Source organism: Syngnathus leptorhynchus, chromosome 17, assembly GCF_054491065.1.
Source record: "Syngnathus leptorhynchus isolate UIUO chromosome 17, UIUO_Slep, whole genome shotgun sequence".
In the NCBI taxonomy this organism is placed as follows: Eukaryota; Metazoa; Chordata; class Actinopteri; order Syngnathiformes; family Syngnathidae; genus Syngnathus; species Syngnathus leptorhynchus.
Window position 1 is genome coordinate 7,186,450 of NC_141211.1, and position 23,699 is coordinate 7,210,148.

Here is a 23,699-nt window from a genome sequence, read left to right on the forward strand (position 1 = left end):
AGCTCTCTCAAAGGGGCCCATGTGATTCAGGGGCCCCTCAAATACTATTTCTATAAGCACAGCCTATTATCTGGCTCCTCTCCATGCACAATACCCCGAAGGAACAGCCACCCCAGAGATAAACAATGTTAATATTAGTTAGAAATACTCAAAAACAGTCTGCCCCTTCTTTGTTGTCCTGCTTTGTTGCACATGAAATTTCTCCTCTAATTAGAATCTGTTATATAGTCAAATAAATCAAAAAAGCAAACAATTTCATTTGAAGTATTTATTGTCATAATCCTTGTTGTAGCAAAAGTTTCCTACTGAGGGTTTTCAATGCAACAATAAAAAAAAAAAAAAAAAAGACATAAAAATCACAATGGTCATCACATTGTGTCGAATAATGTTTTCAAGATGTGTGGACACCTAGATAAAACACAGAACCCAGTTAGAACAAACAAAACTGTTGCTTTCAGTGGATTTTGCTACAAAGCATCATGCAGGTTGATACGCCTTACAAAGCATCTTTGTCGGAAAAAAAAAAAAAGAAATATAAAGGTATACAAAAAAAAAGGTTTTTCTGTCGATTAAAAGATGATCAAAGAAAATGTATTTCCTTTTAAATATCATATTAATCACAGTCAAAAGCTTAATAGTGTATACTTTATTTCCTTATGTTTAAAGTTGACTTCATGTCACGATACATCTTCAGCAGTATAGTTCCTGCAAAGCTAGCGCAGGTAAACTGTTAAACAGCGTCGTTATCAGTCTTTACACACGTCTTTTGATCCAGAAGCCTTAATGCTCAAGATTTTCATTTTATTTTACCTGGTTGCGACTTTACACAAAACTGTTGCAGCATTGTGTTACTGTTATTGTTGTCGCTACATTACAATACGAAGCTAAGTTTCCACCAAGTGGAAAAGTTCAGTTTTTGCCATGACTCACACCAAACTGTATACCTGCAAGACTTTTTTTTTTTTTCCAGTAACTCTGCGCCATAAACGTTCTCCAGTCAAACCTTCATTGGTTTTCAAGTATAAAATCATTCTGCAATTAACCAATTGACGATCAAAAGCTCGATTGTCAGTCATCTGTTCTCTAAAGCATTTGTGATAAAGTGACGGAAGCACCGCACATGGGCTCAAAAAGACTCAGTTCATCTGAATGGCAGACGTTGCCTTACAAGGCCTCAGTGACTCTTATTTCTCTTAAATACTTCATGACTGTCGTGAGGAATCTTAATTTAATCAAAAAAATGCCCCCCCCCCTCCACAAAAAAAAACCTGTGCTTTATATCTATTTCAGTCAGTTATTTACATTCATCCAGTCTGCACGATTACTCAATCTGTCTGTGGTTCCTGCTATCAAATATCATGGATCTCCTCTGTGGCTGGTAAAAGCAGCTGGTTGAGGTTTCTAGTCTCTGACCACTTTTTGGAATGGTCATTTTACTTTGAAGAGCAATCCCCTCTCCTGATGTCTCTTTCACTGCTGCCTCTTCATTCAGGCTCTTGATGGATGACAGAAGCTTGCCGTCGTCGCCCGATGGAGGGTAATCCATAATGGGGAAAGGGGGGCTGAACAGGATCAGACTCTGCGGTCTCTGCCGGTTCCGAAAAGACGGCCTTTGTAGAAGGTTGGGTCTGTTGGGTCTCGGACAGTCAACGAACACTTCAAGACTCGGAGCTTGTCGCCTGGCGACGACGGGTACTTCTGCCGTGTTCGTCCTCGGGTTCTCTGCTTGTTTCTCAACCTTTGGGTGCGACTGGTGCTTAGGCACGGGCTCTTTATTCTCCAGCTCCTCCTTCAGATCCGTCATCACCGGGAGAGGTGCAGCCTGGCTTTTCTCTGTACTGGTTTTAGGAGATGCCTGGTCTTGTTCTTCGTTGTCACCGTCTCTCCTGGAGGGAGGGATTTGACTATACTGCACCTTTGGAGGCACAACGGGGACGGCTTTGGCCTGGCAGGTCTTTATCATGAAGGCAGTACGTACTGATGACACACTGACGGGGGCGGAGTTTCGCCGCAGAGGTGCCTGACGATCATTCAGGAACAAGTCCAACTCGGACAGCAGCCCGTTGTTTACACTCAGGCTCCTCGTACAGGAGGAGAACTCGTGTGGAGGACGGCTTTGCTGATTAGAAATGTCTCGAATGCACCGAGGTCCGAAATCTAAATTGAGGGAGTATGGTCTGTGTTTGGAAATGTGTTCGTCTCGTCTCTCCGGTCCTGCTGAATCATAAGACATCTGTCTGTAAAAGTGTTGCGATGATTTCGCTTTTTTTGGTCCGCATTTTCCGCTTGGAGCTTGCGTTCCATTGCTGGCGTTGACACTGGCCTGCGTCGAAGGCACATAGGTCATTTTAGTTTCGCATTTACTGCCGGACGTTTGGGGAATGGTACCCGGCAAGGTGGCGGCCAGAGATGGTCTTTGGCCGCTGCATGAAGAAAATAAGGTCCGTTCCTCATCCGAGTTCGTGGTCACTACTTGTGAGCTGAGCGACAATTGCTGTTTGAACAATTCCTCCACATCAGGTGAGTGTAATGGACTGGTGACCCACTGATTGTTGGAACTGAGGTCCTCCCATGATTCCACTAGGTCCAGCTCCTCAGCGTTTCCTGCACATGCTTCATCATCCTCCTGGATTGGAAGATCCAGAGAATTGGGTCTTTCTTCCAAACATACAGAAAACCTTGAAATAAGTTCAGGAATTTTCTCCACGTCACACGAGACCTTTTGGTCTCCTTCAGGACTTTGGTGTTCCTCGCGTTGTTTTTGGCCGTCACCTGGAGAGTCAATTGGAAGAGCTTTGACTTCACTTTCCTCTAAAGTAAGCTGGCACTGTTGGGCGTGAGCTGCGTCTTTGTTCTTCTTTGTTTCATCCAAAACGGGGCTGGCAGATTTTTTCTTTTCGCTGGCCCAAACATCATTTTTATAGAGCGAAAAGACGATGTCTGACTCTGAAGGCTGCTTCTTTGTCGACTCAGCCCCGGGTGGGTGAAACTGATGATTGAGCGAGGCGTTTGAAGTCGGGTCTTTACAGAACACGGACAACGACGGAGAGCTGCGACTTCTTTTGGACTTTACGTCCACGGTTAATCTTTTGTTCGTGGAAGGTAAAGTGGAATCAGATTTCTTATCCAGCAGGTCAGCTTCGGTTATTTTCAGCTCTCGGCGGACGTCGTAGCAAAGCTCTTCTGCATTTTCAAGCGCCTTATCCTGGATTGAAAAGAAAATATATTTTGCAGTCAGATACTGGTTTGAAAGACGACACTAGCAAGAGATGATTTACCTGTTGCGGGGTGTTTTGAATGTCCAGTTGTTGCCCGCACGAGTGCGTTGAAGCTGTGCCTTCACTCGCAACGGAAAGCTCTTCCACCGGAGTAATACTCACGTCTTCCCTGGCTTGTGGCACACTTGAGACCAGTTCTAAGGATTTTTTCTTCTCTGTTCCATCTTTCTTGTCAGGCTCCACTTGGGAACACATGTTGCTTTTTCCACCAGCGCTCTGCTCTGAGGTTTCTCTGCTGGGTTTGAGGGTCCCCGCAGCCATTCTGTCCTTGGCAAGCCCTCTGCACGGCGTGCTGTTTGAGCTGATGACGGCTGACACACGCAGCGGTACCGACACGGCGAACGGCTCTGAGATGTTGACGGCTCTACGCTGATGCCTCGGCGATGACTCCAGCGGAAAGAAGCTTCCCGGAAAGGAAGGTCGAGAGGCGTTGTTGTTGGAGGAACCCGAGTAGAGCATCCTCCTGTTTTTAGGCGATGTGGGTTTGTAGCCACTCAGCTCGTCTCCCTTAAACACCTTGAGCTGCTCTGGCAGTGTTCTTTGAGGGGTTGCCGAAGCACCCGATGAACCGCCCTTTTGGCTCAAGCCGGCGTTCCGACCGCCTGTTGCTCCGCCAGATTTTTTCCCCTTAAACTCCCAGTTTTGCTCACGTTCACTCAAGTCATAAAGTGAATCAGATCCCAGTGTTCTTGATTTTACGTCTGGAACAAAAATGCTGCCTTGTCCCTCTGAAGGACTCTTTCCAGTTCTTTCATCATCTGGAAACAACAGGAGGTGGAGCAAAAATAATGTTGTTGTTGTTTTTTCGCACACAAAGGAATCATCTTATTTGGCAAAGACTTTACCCGTTGGCAAGGAGCACAGTGACTCCATGCTTCTGGATGGTCGAAGCGATCCCTTTTCTGTGGGCAAACGGTCAAAGAGAATGACGGGAATGAAAAATAAAAAAACTTGATCAACCGGTAGTGAGCTCATTAGAATTTGATTCAATTCATGTTTGTTTGATGTTGTATTTGTGTCCCCAAGGAATGAAGTTACAGTAGATTACACCATTTGGCATCATCCACCAGGTAGCGCAATAAACTCAAGGCCCCTTTAGTTTAACGCTGTGGATGTCTAAAACCCAAAAGACCAAAATTGTAGCTGTGGAACTCATTTGTAATCAAATCTTTTGTAACTTTGTAGTGGGTGTTTTGAGACAAATTGTCATGGGACTGCTTTTTTTTTTTTTCTTGGGAAGAAAAATTTCTTGGAATGTCGTTCACAATATGTGCATTGTTTTGTACGGAAGAGGATTAGGGCCAGTGAAGAAAAAAAAAAACAGGGGTGACAGGATTCTGACTTTATTCTCAGAATTCTGACTTTAAAGTCAGAATTCCCCATTTCTGACTTTAAAGTCAGAATTCCCCATTTCTGACTTTAAAGTCAGAATTCTGACTTTATTCTCAGAATTCTGACTTTAAAGTCGGAATTCTGACTTTATTCTCAGAATTCTGACTTTATTCTCAGAATTCTGACTTTAAAGTCAGAAATGGGGAATTCTGACTTTAAAGTCAGAATTCTGAGAATCAAGTCAGAATTCTGACTTTAAAGTCAGAATTCCGACTTTAAAGTCAGAATTCTGAGAATAAAGTCAGAATTCTGACTTTCCTGCCACCCCTCGTTTTTTTTTCTTCACTGGCCCTAATCCTCTTCCGTAGTTTTGGGCTATGCTGCTGAGCTTCTTTTTTTTTTTTTTTTAAATAACAGCTTTGGGTGATGATATCGTGCCCTGCAGTGTACGTTGTGATGCTAGAAATCTTTGTCAAACTATCCACATTGCTGTCCCAGTCAAATGATACTTGCCCGTTAAGACACCAGGAGCTCTAATGAACACACTTCCATTACGGCTCAGTTTTCCTTTGGAATCCACGGAGCGTCCCAAGTTGAAGATAGATTTCCATTTCTTTGACTTCCCAGAGAGCTTTCTCCTAAAAGATAAACAGTTGTTGCTTAACCCGGTTGGTTTGAATTGGCCACATATCCTGACCTTTAGTGATTGTGTGACGTACTTGCTGTCCAAGTCTATGACGGTGTGGTAGAGTGTGGCCGCGCTGGTGTCAGGCAAACTGTTTTCTCGTTGGCGTTCTTTATGCACGGGATGGTTTGGACTTAAGGAACGGGCTTGGGCTTCTTCCAGGCTCATCAGTTTCATCGGCCCACTTTGGCCGCTTATCGGGAGCGTGGCATACTTCTCCCCGCACATCAAACTTGGCGCTGTTGAAGTACCGTATGTCATGATTCTGCAAAATATTTCCAAGTCTGAATTTCATACCTTCTTTTGGTTTGATTTGCACGCATTCACTGTTGAAGATCTGTTCCGTGTGGTTAAGAATGAACTCCACCACCGACTGTTGTATTCGCACCTCCTGGAAAGCCATGTCTCCATTTCCAGATGTGGCTTCTATTGTTTTGGATCTGGGAAAATAAAGCACACATTGGGTCTAGCAAAAAAAAAAAAAGGTCAGAATCTGATTGTGAGCCAAACTCACCTTAATAGATTAGGAGCCCAAACCAAGGCCAGATTGCGTGTGTGCATGTTTGTTTGGGCACTCAAAGTGGCGAGGCGAGCCAAATGCTTTGTGAGGTACTCCAGAGTCCTAAAGGTAGTTGAGAAACATTCATTCTATTAAAATACGAAATATTAAGTATAAAAGGCACAAAGTGTTATAGTTCACCTGAAGTGAGGGGTCGGCAGTTGCTTGACAATCTTTTGAATGTGTACAAGTCTTTCATGATCGCCGCATACTGAGGCCACTTCCTGCATGCAAAATAAGCGTCATGTTTTTATTCCACTCACTGCTTTATTTGGAATATGAACCGAATTCCTGAGCCTGTGAGAACAAAGTAAACTCCCTCCTAGCGAGACCTGGACGCTCGCGTGAACGTAAACAAGCCTTTGCCGGAGCTTGCGCGGCCAAAAATGATGTGACTGAAGCCTGAACACGTTTTCTAGATTTGTCAGTTATGTGTGACCAATATAAATTGCTTTTACGCTGTCTCATATGTCTTTGCTGGCAAGGTTCCAAGCACATGATGACAGATATATACCCTAAAAGCTTCCAGGAAGGTTATTGTCAAAAATCCTCTTCAAATGACGAATCGCACTCATGATGCCAAATCAGACATAGACCATCAAAGTTGAGATAGGGATAAAAGTATTGGCACACTTGAAAGTTTTGGAATTGGCGCCACTATTTTGGGAATACTTTTTTTTCAATATTTTAAGAATAAACAATACATGGAGAAAAATAAATGGCCCACAAGCGCTGTTGCCGTTTATCCTAGGTTAGATGGGGTCGAGGTCACGGCTCTCGAGCTCTCCCACATCAGGCTTATGTAAGCATATTTTACTTTGTGGAACGAAAAGGGCCTTTCCCAGTGGTGCCCCCCCCCCCCCCCCCCAAAAAACTGTACACAAGATTTTAGATTTTGCAAGGCCTCTAGCCCAACCCTGACCTTGTCCGTCGCGCCTAATTAAACACCCCATTTAATAAAGCAGGCACATTTTCAGAGCTCCAAAACGTGTATGTGTCAGCAAAAAACGTTTTTAGATCGTTTCGCACATTTGAGAGTGGAGACAATCGTTCGATTTTTTTTTTTTTTTTTTTAATGATTTGAAGCCTCATTTCATATATCCTGTATAATCTGCCAGTGTCGTTAACAAGAAATCCTTTATGTGGTGTGTCGAATCTAGAAGACATTTATGTACACTTTACAGGACCTTTCATTGATTCAATAGAGCGCATCAATATTTCTGTTCCTATACAGTAGTTTACAAATGCATGTTAAATATGGCGAAGAGAATATTTACTATCAAAGTCAATTTGTCATTCATGTGCATTTTCTACTTGCACTTTTGAAATTTTATGTCGGGGACCATTGTGTTCCGAGTCGAAGTTTTAGGCATCATTTGGTAATAAATAAACTGCTCTGTATGTGGTGTCTGAGCTCAGTGGCACACTTACAGTGAACTTGCTGTATAGCTCATATGTGAGCAGAGGATTTGGGAGCTCCCTGAAGTACAGCTTGCATAAGGAACCCACACAGTGGATGTCCTGGAGGTACACTTCCTTTGTAAGGTCAGGGCACGCCTCAGCGCCGAATTCCTGTCTGCACTCACACATACAAGCACACGCACACACACACAGTTGATAAATGGCTTGACATGATCAAGTCAACTGTTTGTGTTACAGTGATGTGAGAAAAACAAGCGGGCGTGCCCCCCCCCCCACACACACACTCTTGATTTTACGTGTCAAATTAAAAATGAGCTGACGACATACCTGAGCCGTTGGATGTTTGAGGTGACCCCTGATAACCTGTAGATCCCATGCACAATCCCGTGCTTCTCGATGAACTCTGCACATTTTTGTAGCACCTGAGGGACTTAAGTGTACAAATTGTTTTATGTTAGTTTTTTTTTTTCTGGTACATGGAGTGAATGACAATGGTGGTTCCGGTGCAAAGTGATGGGCAAACGAAGGGTGCACATGTTGCCTTGAATGCTACTGCACTTGTTTTCTCTCCCCTTGGGTTACTGATTGTAGGTGGCCTTTGACAGGAAGTTAAAAATGGTTTGTTTGTTTCAGAGGAAGGTTGACACACCCAACCCTTGTAGCGGGTATTACTTACGACATTTCCTCTAATAGAAAACGGCTACCAGTATCCCGACACAACTTTCTTCGCTTACAGTGCATCACCTTCAACGTGTCTGCTTTATTTGGGACTTTGAAGTCCAACGACCTTTTTTGACGTGATCCTTTGCTTTTCGAAACGGAGACATTGTTGTCGTCCATGTAATTTGGGTTCCGTCTGCCCGGCAGACTATTCCGACTTTGAACTACGCCCTGCCTTGCATGTATCTTGCTGTGAAGATAGTCTAGGTTATTTTTGGATATGCTTTGTCTTCCAGTATGTTGACATGTGTTTGACTTGATTGGACTCTCGGTTGCGTGCCTGCGGTGCAAAGCTGACCAGTGTCGCCGCCTTGATTTCTGTCCTCTGTCTTTTTCCCCAACCAGACGTCAACACAGGGATGCTCTTAGCTTCTGCTCAGACAGCCACTATATTTGCTTGAAATGTGAACATTTGTCTTTAATGGAAGACCCCAAAGAGTCTTTCCAAGTTTTTGGACAATTTTATTGATGGCCAAGATACGGCTCCTCTAACTGTGTGTGTTTTGTTTACAATTCTAATATCAATATGACTCTTATGTATTAAAATAATTCTAGTGTTGAAGATTTTTGCACAGTACTGTACTGGCATATGTTTTTAGAGTAGCTCTAGATTTCGGATTTGTTGTTGCCGCAGCTTGTTGTTTACCATAGTTTTTTATTTATTTGTACATATAGCACATATTTAATGAAGAGGTATTTATTGCAAAATATATTCAAAAACTTGACAAAATGCAATCCAATGTGCTCTTCAAATAATTGTTGAGAGGATTTAAAAGATTTAAAAATTAAATGAGAAGACATGTCTTGAACTTGATTTTGTATATTTGTAGTCATTGTTATGTATTACCTGCTACAAGCAAGATTACACAACACTGGACCTCATGCAACCCTGTAGGGACGTCCTCATACAATATCTATTGAATCAGATGGAGATATTGGGTGTGTTTTTTTTTTTTCCCCCCCCACTATTTTTTTTTTTAAGTGTATGTGTATCTATGACAGAGGTGGACGTCGGTGTCAGCGTACCCCCTCCCTCATTTCCTGGACTGAATGCTCCGCCTCGCATTGTGAACATGTACCCCCCCCCCTTCTCCCAAGTTACATTCAAACTTCATTTTTGTGTTAATTTCCTTTCCTTTTTTTTTTTTTTTTACATAATGTGTTGCTTCCTCAAACCTTGATGACAAATCTTACAAATTTGAGATAATGGCAATATTATCTCAACAACAAAGGTCCTATATTTAAATTATTGACCATCTTGTTCTTTGTGCCTCTCTCTTAGTTTCCTGTCGGCAACAGCGAGGCCCAGACGACGAGTCACAGGGACTCTCCCCGTCACTGGAAGCAATTGAGTCCAAAAAAATGAGACACAGCCACACCCAAACTTTACAAATGTCCAGTGACTCCGGGCAATAGGTGAATGAATGGCAAGTAAATGTACAACACAAATCACATATGTTTGTCACATTGGGTGACATCAAGTTAATGTGTCTGATTACTTTTATGTTACAAATATGTTGGACCTAATTGTTCAGGTTATTGTAAGAGAAGAAAAGTAATGTTACCATCCTGTCCTGAGTTGTGGAGATGTTCCGTCAGGTCACAGCCGAACGCATTTTCACTTCCTTTCGTCTTAGACTTCTGCTTGGTCCCTTTTTTCTTCATGTGGTTCCAGTTAACGGTCCAGATGATTAGCAGCTCCTTGTAAACGCAGCGTTGAATCCATATGACCCCGAGCAAGGGTGAGCTTGCGGATCAAAAAGCAGCCCCGCGTAGAAGTCCCCGGCAATCTTGTCCCAAATGTGCTGCATCCGCTCACATTTTGAGCCAGCGCTCGCACGACTGGAGGCTGAGAGGAGAAGTGACGTCACTTGTTTAAACTTTCCAACTCTTAGTGCGGCATTGCTTGACAGGAATGACACAGTGACACTTTTGGTTTGCTGGGACGTGGCAACCGGCCGCTTTATCTGTGAAGGACTTGCAGAAAGTGCATTAGAATGGCTCTGTTTCCTGTTGTTGGGATTTTTTTTCCCCCCCCTTCCACTGGCCAGTCCTCTCTGCTCCTTTCTATCTCCTCCTCTTTTCCTTCATTCCACAGCCTCCTCGTTCACTGGCTCCTCTGTAGCGAGCAGCCACCAATACAAGGGAGGCCAATCATCTCAAGAACATTCTATTTATAATTCGATTTCGCTTCAAGATGTTTGAGTTCCATGAGGTGGCCATGTGACACACATTTGAAGAAATGTTGAGGTTCAATCAAGGAGGTGAAGGTCAAAAGCCAACTTTGATTGCTTTCCCGGTTTTATCTGTATTTTTCCCTCCACGTTGGCCAGATTTATATGGGACGGCTGCCCTTTGCCTTCCTGAATGCTCCCAGTGTATACAATTTCCTGTGCAAAGCGCCCAGGCTGGAAAACAAAAACAGAGGGGTTCTGAAGGAAGGAGGGAAGTGGGAGGTGACTCAAGTGAGGACTTGAAGGGCACAGATGGGGAAATGGGGGGTGGGGTGCACGAGGTGTTAGGGTTAGGAGATGGACACATGGTTCTTGTTATATGCATTTTTCATCTTGGACCAACTGGACTCCAACTAAATGCTGAAGGCTTTCCTTCATTCTTCCAGGCATCTTAAGTGGATGTCATCACTGCATTGTGGTGGTTGTCGTGATTGACTCCTTGTATGTCCAGACTAAGTGGTTTTACAGGGCACACCCGCAATCCCAAATTTCGTATTCCGAGGTTCGAAGTCTCTCTACTGGATGCCTAAACTTTTCCAAAAAGTCACATCTTAGGACCAATGGCGGTGCATTGGCTCAGATAGGACTACCAATCGCAATGATGATGAGGTGAAGGAGAAAATCTCTGTCGGCACTCATTTGTGTTGCCACTTGAGCCCACCAAACAGTCAATCCTCAAAGTCAAAGTAAAAAAGAAGATGTTGCGTTAAATGTGTGATACCTTTCTGACGAATATTGCTTTTGTGGAATGAATTTAGAATTTTTCCACTTACTGTCCACTGAAAATGACATCACAGTGCTTAAGGCTCAGCTAACGACCGCCACGGCAGACCTTAACAGAATCCAAACTTCACCTGATGTGACACAAAATCATTGTTAAAATCATTAACATTGATCAAAAAACGTCTATTTGTAACAATTATGCCCAATAATTATTATAAAGAAAAGGCAGACATTTTGATGGCTCTCTTTATTTTCTTCGTGCAGCTTTCTACACATAGCACATATTGGCGTCAACAGTGCCTGTTTTAGAAAATGCACTTGAGTGTGTCACATGTGAGCTTGATGACCATGCCTGGCCTCTGCAAGACAAAGCCTCTTTCTGCACCATAGGAAGAGGACATGACATCATTCTGTCCACCATACAAAGCCTCAGATATCCCGCTCTCTCTTTGCCCTGTAAAAAATATATATATATAGCCAAGAGGTCACTGGCAGGGAATAACAAGCAGCTTTCATTAGTTGAGGTCACTGCACATTTTATCACTGTAATAATTCATTTCTGATATATAGTGGAAAGAAACTATGTGAAGACATTCCATCACTTCACAGCAATAAGATTCGGAAAGTGCAAATAGCATTTCATGCGTAATCTAAATATTGCTTGGACAGGAATGCTTGTGGTTCTCTATGTGTCAGTGATTTCTTATCTCTCTAGTGTGAGACCAACTCCACTTATCTGCTTTAAGGGTGATCCAAGTGCCAATCATTATATTGTGGATGGAACTTTGTTACGTCTGCCCCCCAGTGGCCGGATTTATGCACTGCATTCAGTGGAATCATTTCAAGCTAAAAAGCTTCTATTTTTTTATTTCAACATCTCACTTGTCTAAATTTACCATCGAATATGACAGCACAAACTATATAACATTATGAAAATAATTGTTTATTAGACTTTTTTTTTTTCAAAACATCTGTAGCAACAAAATCAGTCTGTCAGGGTTGGCAATGTGCCCAAAATCATCTTAAAGTGCCATTCAAGTACTTTGCAACCAATCTATGAATGGAAGAAAGTTTTGATGGTCACAAAACATGCACATTATAACATCCAAGCCATTGCACATCACTTTAAGTCCACAATAAATTTGATATGTGCAGTTAAAGTCCCGTTATTAACCCTCATGCAGTTTACTACTTGTATCATGAGATGCTATTTTTATTGATCACATTTAGATATTGATCCCCCACACCCATTATTTTCCTGCAAAGCAAGTAGAGAAGGCCCTTTTTAATAAAATAAAATAGAGTACTAGCATACAAAATTCCAGCTTTTCAGTTCGATGAACATTGCAGAACTTCTAGGAAAAGGCATTTGATAACCAAAATAGAAATGACCAAGATGATCAATATATGAGGACAGCCATTGCAAAACCAATATCCTACAAGGCCACGTCACCCTTTTAGACAACTTCCATTTGCAAATTATTACTACAAATAAGTTGTGTGTAAATAGATACAATCATATAATTCAGCTGAACATCACATCTTATTGCATACTCTTGAGTACAATTGTACTACAAAACATGATTCTTGAATAACAATTGAAATGAGATCCATTTCACACATGATGGTGTAAGGGCAAACAAATCTCAAAGCTGTGTAGAAAGTATTCTAATGATGATATACATTGTATTTCATCTTCAAATCAACTATCAATACTTTTGAGGCTACTTTTACTGAAGATGATTTTCTATTCAATCTTGCAATCATATCAAGACTGTGTCTTTTGTGTCCATACAATTGAAGCTCAGCTAGACGTTTGGCCACAGATATGTGCGAGCAAGGTGTGCTTAAATGAAATGTGGAGCAGAGCAATAAAGTTCACGTGTTGCTTCGACAACATTTGGCGATGTGTTCTACGGCTTTCCGAGGTCTGCGGTCACATTGATGTAGAGCGGCAACCTCTCCACTGATGATATCTGATATTTGCAGCTGTTCAGTCCATCTTTTTTCCAAACTAGTGGTGTCCGTCTTAACAGCTTCATCCTGTATTGGGGGGGACAAAAATAATAAGCCATTTTTGTTTGTGTCAGAACAGGTTCATGACAAATGACCAACCTGTCTTTGTTGACTTCATTACCGCTGTCTCGTTTGTGAAACACCATCGTGTAGCGTGCGATGTCAGCGGGTGGCCTTACAATCTTCATTTTCTGCAGTTCCACCCTAAGAGTGCACAAGATTTTTTATTTGTGTGCAGATCTCCCCCGACCAAAAACAAAAATTCAAAATCCCTTTCTGTCTTTCACCTAATGCGGAGGTCATCGTCTTCTCCACCCCAACCCCAGTAGGTGTTTGCAAATCCATTCACTTTGCCGAACTGCTCTCTACTCATGGCCGAGACTCCTCCAAAGTAGCCTTTGTAGTGCAGCCTGTTGGAGGGAACACATTTCTTTTTTTACTTTGAGTCATCTAGGATTATGTCAGGACATTTCCAATAATCGACTAATACCACAAACGGGTGGGCCATTTTCCCCACACACAGGAAACAAGTGTTTTCTTAGGAACGTACTTGTATCCCGTGGCATTCCGGCCGACTACCAGGTGTTTGGGTTGTGAATCACAGAGGTAGAGATTGCGATCATTTTCAGGAACCAAGTCCACGTCATGGAAAATGAAACAGTCCCAAGTGTAGTCTTTCAGTGCCTCCAAGTAACCCACGTTCAGGAGTTTGGCACGGTTAAAAGTGGCATCGCCAGCCTTTAAAAAAAAACCAACGTAAATTTGAATATGACACAAGAATACACACACAAAGCATCAACATTGCAATTGTTAAGTACCTGCTGGATGACATAAACAGCATAGTGGAGTTGTTGCCTTTGCAGGAATGGGTGCAGGTGGTGCAGCAAGTAGAGGAGGTGTCGCTCTCGGTTGCGATGGGGAATGAGGATGGCCACGCTCTGTCTGGCCGTGCACGACAAAGGCTGATACTGGCCTTCCACCACTCGCTTGTTCTCACCCTCCACATCTTTCACTTTCAGAGAGGGCTCAAAGTTCAGTTTCACCGCTCCTTCTAAAGAATCAGAATTGGCATCATCCACCCAGAGACAGTGCCAAAATTTTAGAATCTAGTTTTTCATATTTTCGATCCATACACTTCATTAGGAACATCTGTACAAAATGATGAGATTGAGAACTGTTGGGATCTGTTCTAAGAACTATACATCTTTTCTCCACCCGTTAAATCAAACGTGGAGGTTAACTCACGTAGCAGCGGCGACTCCTTCGGACATTCTGCTCTCGGCGTCGGTGTCATTAAGCGAAGCGTCACCGATGTCCCCGAGTTTGCCAGGTCCTGCGTGTTCTCTTTTTTAACGAGAGCTTGTGATGCCGCCGAGAGAACCGTGAAAGATTTTACACTGCCACCCGAGAACAGGCAAATCCATGCCAGCACAGAAAGAGGGAGAAGCAGTAAAAAAAGATACTTCGCCCTGCGCGACAACTTGCAACAAGCAGCCGAACAAAAACCCATGGCTGTGATGATGTGGTAGCTCTTCTAATTTAAAAGGTGCCCTTCATAGCTGGAGCAGTCAGGACATGACAATGAAGCATGCTCCTAGTTTAACAGTTTCCACCATGTGGTTCCATATTGGAGTGAACATCCATGGTTGTAGCCCGAAGATGTAGTTACTGGGAGGATTAATCGATGTCAACTGAAACACAGAGAGAGATCAGATGTTAAAGCACAGAAATAACATGTCTGTATGCAAAAAAAAAAAAAAAATTCAAAACACAGCTTGACACGGTAGAACCTTGTAGAACTTCTTTCAAACAAGGCGCAGCAATTGATTCACAATTACGTACAGCGGTGCCTTAAGATAATTTTAATGCATGTTTAATAAGAGCAATATATCACCCTAATACTTATTTTTACATTACAAACATTTCATCTGCCTTGTTGCTGAACCAGTTGTCCTGCATCACGAGTAGCTTCTTCATAATCCTTCTTGGGTTGTGAGGATAGGTCGTTCTGATGCTCTCGAAGGAGTTGTTTCTCTGCGAGCAGCGCCTGTATCCCTTCCTCGTTTTCATCAAACCAGTCTTGGTTAAGCCGGGTAGCAGGTCCAATGTGTTAAGAGGCAGTTGATTATACAACGTCTCGAAAGGTTGACCACTGCTCCTCTATGCTGGCCCCTTCATCATGCATTGTATTAGTCAGTTTACTCTCGAGGTTCTCGGAGAAGTCTTCTGCAACTTGGAGATGTTCATTCAGTCTCTTTGCAGTCTTTTGTCTTGGGTTCTTCTCACAGGCAGGATAGAACGTTTGAGCCTGGACACGAGGAGTCGGTCAGTCCAGCGGTCAGCACCAAACGTAGTCTTGGTCACTTTGAGGGTCCTGCATTTATGTACATCTTAGTTATTTGTGCTCATGGCACAATATTGGTTTATTGCCCATAAAGAGTATAAAATACAAACAGATTAACAAACAATACATATGTATGGATAGGTCTCGTGCCACGAAACATTTGAGTCAAAATATATTTATAAATGACTTAGTTATGTCACTCGCCTTTCATGGTCAATTATAGTTCACTGCACAAGGGTTAAATGGAGTAACCAACAATACAAGGGGCATTCAGTTGCTATGGTTAATTAACATTGACAAGAAACTCAACAATAACAATCACAACAATCTGGTGAACGTGCACAAACAAAATGCAATAGAAATTAGTTTGTTTTCTTGTAACTACTTACTTCAAATGATCCAATGATGCTTGTTTTTCCTCGAAGTCATCTTCTTTTTGGTAAGTCCACCTAGCATTGGTTAGCTTCTCGAGCATCCCAGCATAGCACAGTGGCCACTACAGTACAATGCACGCCAACAAGAAAAGGGACACAAGTATAACTAGACACCTTTCACAAAAGCGACACGTCCTCCTCCACCCGGATGCTCTGCCATGTTTGCACACAAATCATACGTCATTATCTCCATAACTGTTTGTTACCTCCTCTGTAGCGTCTCCCTACTTCGCTAGTTTGCCAACATCAGCTGAATATGCACGCAGGCTTTAATGGACAGCCCGCGGAGAATTAAAAGCATTGCTTAATGCTTAATTCCAGGTGTCTGCGTTTAGTTACAAGAGTTGTTGTTTCCACTTTAACGCTTCTAACATGTCGCTCCCAGTTGTAAAGTTAACGGAAATACTTGCACGTCCGAAGTGGGGCTTTCATGACAAAAGCATTTCCGGCTTTTACTTTGAAATTTCAGGATGACCATAAATGTCTTCATTTGGAAGCGTGGGCTGCATTTTCGGTTATTGTAGTCACTAATAGTGTACTACTTGTAGTTTGCTTTGTAAAGTCATTTATATCAAGATGTCATAGCATATCTAGCTATTACATTGGTTAAACACTGCTTATATAAATCGCTAGGCCTGAGACAAATGGAAATGTCTTTCAGTCTCGTTTCACACTGCAGATCAGATGTGAACACCATGCTGGTCTCGGCTGGACATCCATTTGTTGTTTAGTGGATCTTTAGTTGTCCAGCTGCTTTTCAGCCTGTTTAAGGTCAACTCTGATCTTAAAAATCTCAGCGTGTCATCCTCAAAAGCCCCTTGCCCTCCTTACAAATGAAAAAAAAAGTTAGATTTTTAGAGAAAGCTTTAATTAGATCATTGATTATCAACCGGTGGTCTGCGGCCCTCTAGTGGTCCAAGGCAGTGTTGCAGGTGGTCCGCGAAATTGGAAATGGAAAATAATTGTAACATTTTTTTTAAATAAAATGCATTTATCATTTAGACGTAATTTATTTTCCAGCTAATTCTGTGAATCATTTACCCATCCAAATTATGTCAAATGTAGCTGAGATTCCCTAAATAGACATAATATTAAATAGCCTGTGTAGATCTTTCCTACTTTGGTGCAAAATAAAATAATAATCTGCCAAAGCAGTGGTCCCTGAGTTGCTTTTTGGTTATAATGGTGGTCCCTTGGACAAAACCAGTTGGAAACCCCTGCATTAGGTGATGATAGTGGTGATGATTTCCCTTCTTTAAAGCTGCTGGTACCTAGTTAAATGCATACATTGGTATCAATAAGGCGGCTCTCTCTAGTTTGATGATTCATTTTACTGTAGTAAAAAACCCAAGACCAAAAAAAAAAGCATAACAAAGGCAACCATCAAACTTCACATTGTTTTTTTTTTTAACAAATAGTGCCACCCACAAAGATGTTCCAACCTGATGGCTATACCTCCTGCACGTCAAGACTGCCTATCATTTCGGTCTGTTGTGTGAATAGCATTTACATGCGAGACATGACATCTGCACTGTTTGCTCTTGTCACACACTTGTGATAAGCAAGCACAGAAAGTTCTTTAAAACTCTTCCAAAGAATTCTCTAGGAGCCTTGACTGCAAGTTTACTGTCCTTAGAAAATTTTTTTTTTGCGTGGTTCCTTTAAGTTAACGTCAAAGCTTTGTAAGTGACAAACCAACGGAACGTTATCCAACAGACCAATCCGATCGAATAAAAATTGTAATCTAGCTAACGTAAACAAACATATACGGGTCAAATCAATGCTGAAAGTCAATAGAACATACTGTAAATTAGTTTATTAGGCAATCTGATGTGTTTTTTAGTTCCTTTTTAAAGTCCCCAAAAATGTAACTAAAAGGTAGGCCATCACATTAAAGAACCTCTTCTGGACTCCTCAAAACTTAAAGACAACATGACGGTCCCGCTGCCAAAGCTCACTCTTGGCTTTTTCCTTCCAGAGGGCGTCTCGCCACCGTCACCATTAGTCTTGAGACTGACGGAGGACGACGGCGATGAAGCAGACGATCCACCGCTACTACCGGATTTTTTTCTGGACACCGTGCCTTGTTTGAGTGTGGCTTTGGCGGCCACTTTGAAGGCATGGGCTGCCGTGCTGCACCTGACTTCCTCAATGGTGTTCCTGGAGGATTTGAATAAGATGATGTAGACCTTATTGAAGAAAATACAGGCCAGCATCCCGAAGCTGGACGCCAGAATTGCGATGACTTCCACCGCTGAAACAAACTTGCCGTAAGTGCTAAAGTAGGCGGGGATGAAGGAGATCCAAACGATGAAAAAGATGAGCATGCTGAAAGTAATGAACTTGGCTTCGGTGAAGTTTTCTGGAAGTTTGCGCGATTTGAATGCAAAGAAGAAACAGATTGCCGCCAATAGGCATGTGTAGCCAATGAGAAACGCAAGAGCCATCTCAGATCCCTCATTGCAGGTGATGAAAATAATCTCATCGATGTCATGGTTCATGTAGCTGGAAGGCGGAGCGTTGTAAAGCCACACCACGCATATCATAACTTGGACAAAGGTGAAGAGAAAGACCAAAAGAAACTGCAGGTTCAAACCCCACCATTTACGATGGAAACTGGTCGGGATCTTGGCCTCAAAGACCAAAAGCACTCTGTTGGTTTTGACGAGGATGCAAGAAATGCAAAGAACAAAACTGACACCAAAAGCCGGTTGGCGCAGACGGCACATCCAATCGTGCGGCCGTCCGATGAAAATGAGCGAGCTAGAGAAACAGCAAATAAGCGAGAAGAGCAATAAGTAAGACAATTCTCGGTTCGTGGCCTTCACTATTGGGGTGTTGCGAAATTTGACAAACACTCCCATTACAAATGCTGTCAAGACGACACCCAGTACTGCGCATATAGTCAAAGCTATCCCAAATGGTTCAGTCCAGGACAGAAACTCTATTTCTTTTAAAAAGCAGGAGGTGTGGTTTCCACTGGACCAAGAGTTATTGGGACACTTGGTGCAAATACTGGCATCTGCGTGGAAAATAAAAAGAACATTAGAACCACTTGAGTACTTTTCAGAAATGCAACGTACCTTTGTGGTTGCTGTACTCTCCATCTGAGCACTCACTGCATTCAAAGCAACAAGTAGGCATACTGTCGATGATGCCCTTTCTGGTACCGGGTTCGCACTCCTCACTGCAGTTGGAGAACGGTACCTGGTAGATTGGAAACAGTTGTGGAAACATAACTGGAATACTGCAAAACCTCAACAAATTCATCCATCCATAGATCTCTTTTCACTACCAGATCTGGAATTTCTTTTCCAGATGATAGTGAACTGTTCTAACTTGAATTGAACGGCATTGCAATTGACGCTTACCTCCAAACTGAATCCGTTCCAGAGAATCTTTGTCTTATCAATGACCAACTTGCCTCCCCTTTTTGAATAAACATTATAGTATCCAACCTCCTCAAAAACCACAGAACCATCTTCAGCGGACCTGTGCCAGTTGATGATTGTGTAGTTTGCCCGCAAATCAAAGTTCTCGTCAAAATTCATCTTTCCTCCAGCACTGTTGCTATATTTCAGATGTCTGAGTTGCTTGAGTACCTGCAACACAAATTTGCGTTTAATGACACGTACTTGATCTAGCATCTTTGTTTGTTGAAAAACGGTATGTATACCTGCCATGCTTCCATTTTCTTTATATCTGCACAAGAATTGTTTGCAAATAATCCATGTCCAGGTGTACAGGTTAAGATGTTCTGCAGGGCCTGTGCAATGGCATAAACGGCCACGTACACATTGTATGAGATACGAAGGTGGGAGTAGTCCAGGTAGGGTGTCTCCACACTGGTGATGTCTTCCTCACCAGTACACAAAGGCCTAAAACTCGTGCTACCGTTGTCACTTTCTTGGCGTCTCGGACTGTCTTGCAGATAGCAGTTAAAAGTTTCCTCCCAAAACTCCCTGACAAATTCATTGTGGCCATCTTTCTTTGGTTGCACTTGTTGCAGGAACTCTTTCAACTCGGGTATATGTCCCGCCTTTAAGGCAAACGCAACGGTGCCTGCCACTACATCGAGATATTCAGGTTTAGCAATGAGAGAGGAGCTTGCCCAAGCTTCACTGGCAATCCAAATGCGATTAGTGATGTTTCTTCTCACCATCTCTTTAATGAGAGGCTCCATATCAGGACCACTAGCAAACACCACGATGACTTTGGCGCTAGAATTTTCAATCCTGTCGGCCAGCGCTTGGATTTCGTGGTCCTCCATGTACTGAGAGATGAGTTCATTGAGATGAATGCAGATGTCTCTCTCCTCCATTTCTTTCTCAAACTTTTCTATGCTGGGTCGCCCGTAATCATCATCTGAGGCCACGGCAATGACCCAGTTCCATTGGAAATACTCGATTACTTCCGCCATTGCCATAGCCTGGTACTCATCCGAAGGAATAGTTCTCATGAAGGACTTGTACTGATTCTTGTTGCTTAGAAGGCGACTGGATGAGGCATAGCTGATCTGAAAGATAAAGAGTTCACGCCTTGGATGAATGGATGGATTTATAGATTCTGAGCTTTTCCTGGTTCTACAGAGATCTACATTTTCACGTGTTGGCTTTGGCAGATTTACCTGTGGAATATAAAACAGTCCCAATAGGTTTGCCACCGCTGTGGAAACAGCGGATCCAGCGGCTCCTACGACCGCTATAGTAGATGGGATGTGGTCGGTGCAGTTGCAAAATTCATCCAAATTCAACGAGTCGATCTTATTTTGGGCCACAAAACTTAGAGTGGCTTCCAGTGCTTTTGACACAGTGTTGCACGTGTCAAAGATCCTGTAACCCAATGTGATGTTTGGTAGCAGAGTGCTGCTGTTGTTAATCTCCTCAATTGCAAAAATCATGGTCTGCAGCCAACGGAAACCACGGAAATTAAATCTGGAAGACACAACACGACATACAGTAACTCAGAGTTAGCCATATTGACACATTTGAAAACTCTGTATTATTGTTGTAAAGGATTCTGATAAAGTACTCCGCTCGTTCAGGTTTATTTAATGTGTTTCGGTCACCTGACACATTGCGTAGACTCAGGCCGCGCCGCCAGGTCTTGGTCTTTGGACGCCACCCCAAAGTGAATGGGAAAGAGTCCTCCCAGCAAAATATCACCAGTCATCTGTGCTCGCTGATGAGGCCCGTAGGTGGACATGACACAAGTGCATCCCAGGAGCAGCAGATAACACAGAGCAAATGGCATCTTTTCTGCTGGGAGGGATTATTGTTTTTTGTTTTTTTTTTCAATCAAGACACGATAGTTTTATCTCTGCTGGTCGTGTTGCCGTGTGACGGTCATGTTCACGCTGGGGAGAGTAGAAAGAAAGAAGTGTTGATCTGAGAAAGAGAGTCACACTCTAATGGGCCTCCTTCCTGCAGGCTTATGCTGTGGCCAGTCAACCCAGTCATCAAGCAAGGAGAGCAGCCAAAAGCAGCCCGCCTGCATCACGCTAATAGTGCTGGAAAAATGCTGGGGCAGAGATGTGATAATGAAGTAACGGCTGCCGCACACTCTGCTTTACCTTTGAAAGCTCTTTTGTTCAAATTCTAAATTCTTAACAGCAATTAATCTTGCATTAAGATGGATGGATGGATGGATGGATGGATGGATGGATGGATGGATGGATGGATGGATGGATGGATGGATGGATGGATGGATGGATGGATGGATGGATGGATGGATGGATGGATGGATGGATAGACCAATAAGCAGTTGATATTATCCAAGATTTTCAACTCAATAGCCACATCTCAAATTTGGCTAATCACAAACATACTTACGTCAATACATCATTTATTGACATAACTTTGACTTGTATAACTAATGACAGAGATTGCAGCAACCCCAATGAAAACTCACCAGGGCCCAAGAGACTCAGATTGAGAAAGAATGGATGCACTATTCATAAACACACAATATTTACAACAACAATAATGTACACACAAATAAAAATGCATAGAGTGCAATATTGGATTTGTTTTCTTCCTGGCATTCTCCATTCTTATGTTCCATCAAGTTTTCCATAAATTTTTTTAAATACATAATGTGTAAAAATATTATTATAGGTGTGAAATGACTTTGACAAATCTTTATCAAAACTCCAGAGAGAGTACAGAATAACAGTACTAACACTGTATTCTATAAAACCAAACAAAGACGGGAAAAAAAAAATAGCCAGACATGGAAAATATCCCTAAAATGAACTTACCCAAATCTCTTTGAGATCACTGGAACAAAATTCAGCGAACGAATTGCAATGAGTCATTTAAAGGTGTTTAACCAGAATATCCTGAGTGTGGAATGAATTCAGTGGGCAATTACTTTTTGAGGCTACTTTGTGGTCTTGATAAATGATTAACAGAGAGAAGGTTTATCCATTTCCTCCAGCTAATAAAGCCCCCTCACCCTCCACTCCTCCTCACCTCATCATCTCCAGCCACTTTTGAGAAAATTTCAATAATAATATTAAATAACAATATATTTTCCCCCCTCTTGTTATTTTGGGTTCAATTCTAATCTGCATAACAGCATAGTAGTGTGAATCCCTAGAAGCTATGGATTGCACCATTAGATTCTCCAAACAGAGTTCCTTCTGCTCTGATGATCCACTCTCGATTTGTTGCTGAGCAGATGTCTCGGCTAAAAACAATTTTACTCTTCTGTGTGCCGCACAATTAGCCGCTGGATAGTGTGGGAGCCTGCCTATGTTTCTAGTATTTGGGGTGAACTATTAAATTGTGTGTAAAGCACAAAAATACATACTGTTGAATGTAATAGCTCGTTGACCGTGTCAAAACTGAACATCTTTCAAAAACGTTTTTAGTTCTTTTATTGGATTTCCTTAAATTGTGCAAGTGTTCCTAATGTAGTGTCCACTGAGAATCTAAACAGTGCTTTCTTAGGAAACTTGCTTAAAATGTTTCCCTTTGTTTGATTTTGATGTAATCTGATGAGAATATTTTCCATAGTTTGCAGTCATCTAAATTTCCCCACTGAGAATGATTAAAGTATCAATTTATCCGCCAGGAATAATTTGGCAACGCCTCTAAACAACTCTATTTGACGATGTCTACTAGTAATCCTCGGAACACAAATACTAGGCAACCCATCCTATATGATTGGATTGTATTACGTTATGAAATGGCTGAATGTTAGACATGCCAATAATTCTGATCTTCTCCCAGCTCTCAGAAATGACACATATGTCTGAAATGTAACATCATGCATCAAAAAAACATGTGCTATGAAAAGTTCACAGTCAAGGGTTTGACATATTCCCACAAGTGGTGTAGTCCGAACCACGTTGAAAGTCACTCTCATCCTGCAAAGGTAAGGGAATATTTTGGGGGGTAAAAATATTCAGATATGCTATTTCGCTCCATTACTATTGTCTACTATTGATCGTCTAGTATTTTACTATCGGTATACTTGACCTTAAGTTTGACCACTGCCGATTGTCATTTTTCAGATGTCTTTTTGTCCTTTTCCCCAATTGCTAAACTACCCTTATTTTGTTTTGCCCATGGTGTGATATGTGCAGCCCTGGATAAATAGTGCTGTTTCTCAAGAGCTCCACTATTTATGCACTAATCACAGTAAATCAAGTTTAATGTTTGGAATCTTATCCTTAATATACATTTGAACCAGCGTATGTCAAAATGTGTGGACTGTTTATTATCAGGCAAAACATTCAAGGGTGTGTAAAATTTTGATCAGGCCATTTGGTTGATTGATCAACTCTGATCTCAAAAGTTCATGTACATTTAATTATGTTGTCACAAATGGCTGACAGTTTATTATTCAGTCTAATAATTACTAGCAGAGCTGGGATTTTTCTCAGGAGGAGCCATATAGAAGGGCCAAGGATTTTTTTCTTAAGGGGGCCACCATTTTTATTTTTT

At 42.1% G+C, this 23,699-nt stretch overlaps 4 protein-coding genes across 11 annotated transcripts in view; 1 reads left to right on the forward strand and 3 right to left on the reverse strand.

Annotated features, from left to right (window-relative positions):
- The window catches only part of LOC147043524 (cationic amino acid transporter 2), a 53,937-nt gene that overhangs the window by 25,954 nt on the left and 4,284 nt on the right, over window positions 1-23,699 (forward strand). For all 4 annotated transcript variants that reach the window (XM_085936411.1, XM_085936412.1, XM_085936414.1 and 1 more), the window contains 2 exons: window positions 9,279-9,423; window positions 17,726-23,127. In XM_085936411.1, the coding sequence (XP_085792537.1) occupies window positions 23,020-23,127 (108 nt within the window). In that variant the 5' untranslated portion in view covers window positions 9,279-9,423; window positions 17,726-23,019. The remainder of the gene's footprint in view (window positions 1-9,278; window positions 9,424-17,725; window positions 23,128-23,699) is intronic.
- On the reverse strand, window positions 265-10,017 carry arhgap31 (Rho GTPase activating protein 31). 2 transcript variants are annotated; one of them, XM_085936409.1, is made up of 11 exons: window positions 9,562-10,017; window positions 7,604-7,706; window positions 7,286-7,430; window positions 5,996-6,078; window positions 5,810-5,917; window positions 5,593-5,735; window positions 5,330-5,534; window positions 5,124-5,248; window positions 4,124-4,180; window positions 3,279-4,036; window positions 265-3,205 (listed from the first exon to the last, which is right to left on the reverse strand). In XM_085936409.1, the coding sequence occupies exons 1-11, from the start codon at window positions 9,659-9,661 to the stop codon at window positions 1,322-1,324; spliced, it is 3,711 nt and encodes a 1,236-aa protein (XP_085792535.1). In that variant the 5' UTR covers window positions 9,662-10,017; the 3' UTR covers window positions 265-1,321. The 2 variants fall into 2 exon arrangements, with proteins under 2 accessions (XP_085792535.1, XP_085792534.1); XM_085936408.1 differs by having other exon boundaries at window positions 5,124-5,534.
- On the reverse strand, window positions 12,246-16,179 carry b4galt4 (UDP-Gal:betaGlcNAc beta 1,4- galactosyltransferase, polypeptide 4). 4 transcript variants are annotated; one of them, XM_085936629.1, is made up of 9 exons: window positions 15,954-16,179; window positions 15,703-15,809; window positions 14,902-15,343; window positions 14,215-14,660; window positions 13,788-14,020; window positions 13,520-13,707; window positions 13,257-13,379; window positions 13,069-13,173; window positions 12,246-12,996 (listed from the first exon to the last, which is right to left on the reverse strand). In XM_085936629.1, the coding sequence occupies exons 4-9, from the start codon at window positions 14,477-14,479 to the stop codon at window positions 12,867-12,869; spliced, it is 1,044 nt and encodes a 347-aa protein (XP_085792755.1). In that variant the 5' UTR covers window positions 14,480-14,660; window positions 14,902-15,343; window positions 15,703-15,809; window positions 15,954-16,179; the 3' UTR covers window positions 12,246-12,866. The 4 variants fall into 4 exon arrangements, with proteins under 4 accessions (XP_085792755.1, XP_085792754.1, XP_085792753.1 ...); XM_085936628.1 differs by having other exon boundaries at window positions 14,891-15,343; XM_085936627.1 differs by lacking the exon at window positions 14,902-15,343.
- casr (calcium-sensing receptor) lies at window positions 17,634-21,123 on the reverse strand. Its single transcript, XM_085936425.1, has 6 exons — window positions 20,816-21,123; window positions 20,375-20,681; window positions 19,424-20,263; window positions 19,119-19,349; window positions 18,831-18,954; window positions 17,634-18,769 (listed from the first exon to the last, which is right to left on the reverse strand). Exons 1-6 carry the CDS (start codon window positions 20,998-21,000, stop codon window positions 17,634-17,636), a joined length of 2,823 nt encoding a protein of 940 aa, XP_085792551.1. The 5' UTR covers window positions 21,001-21,123.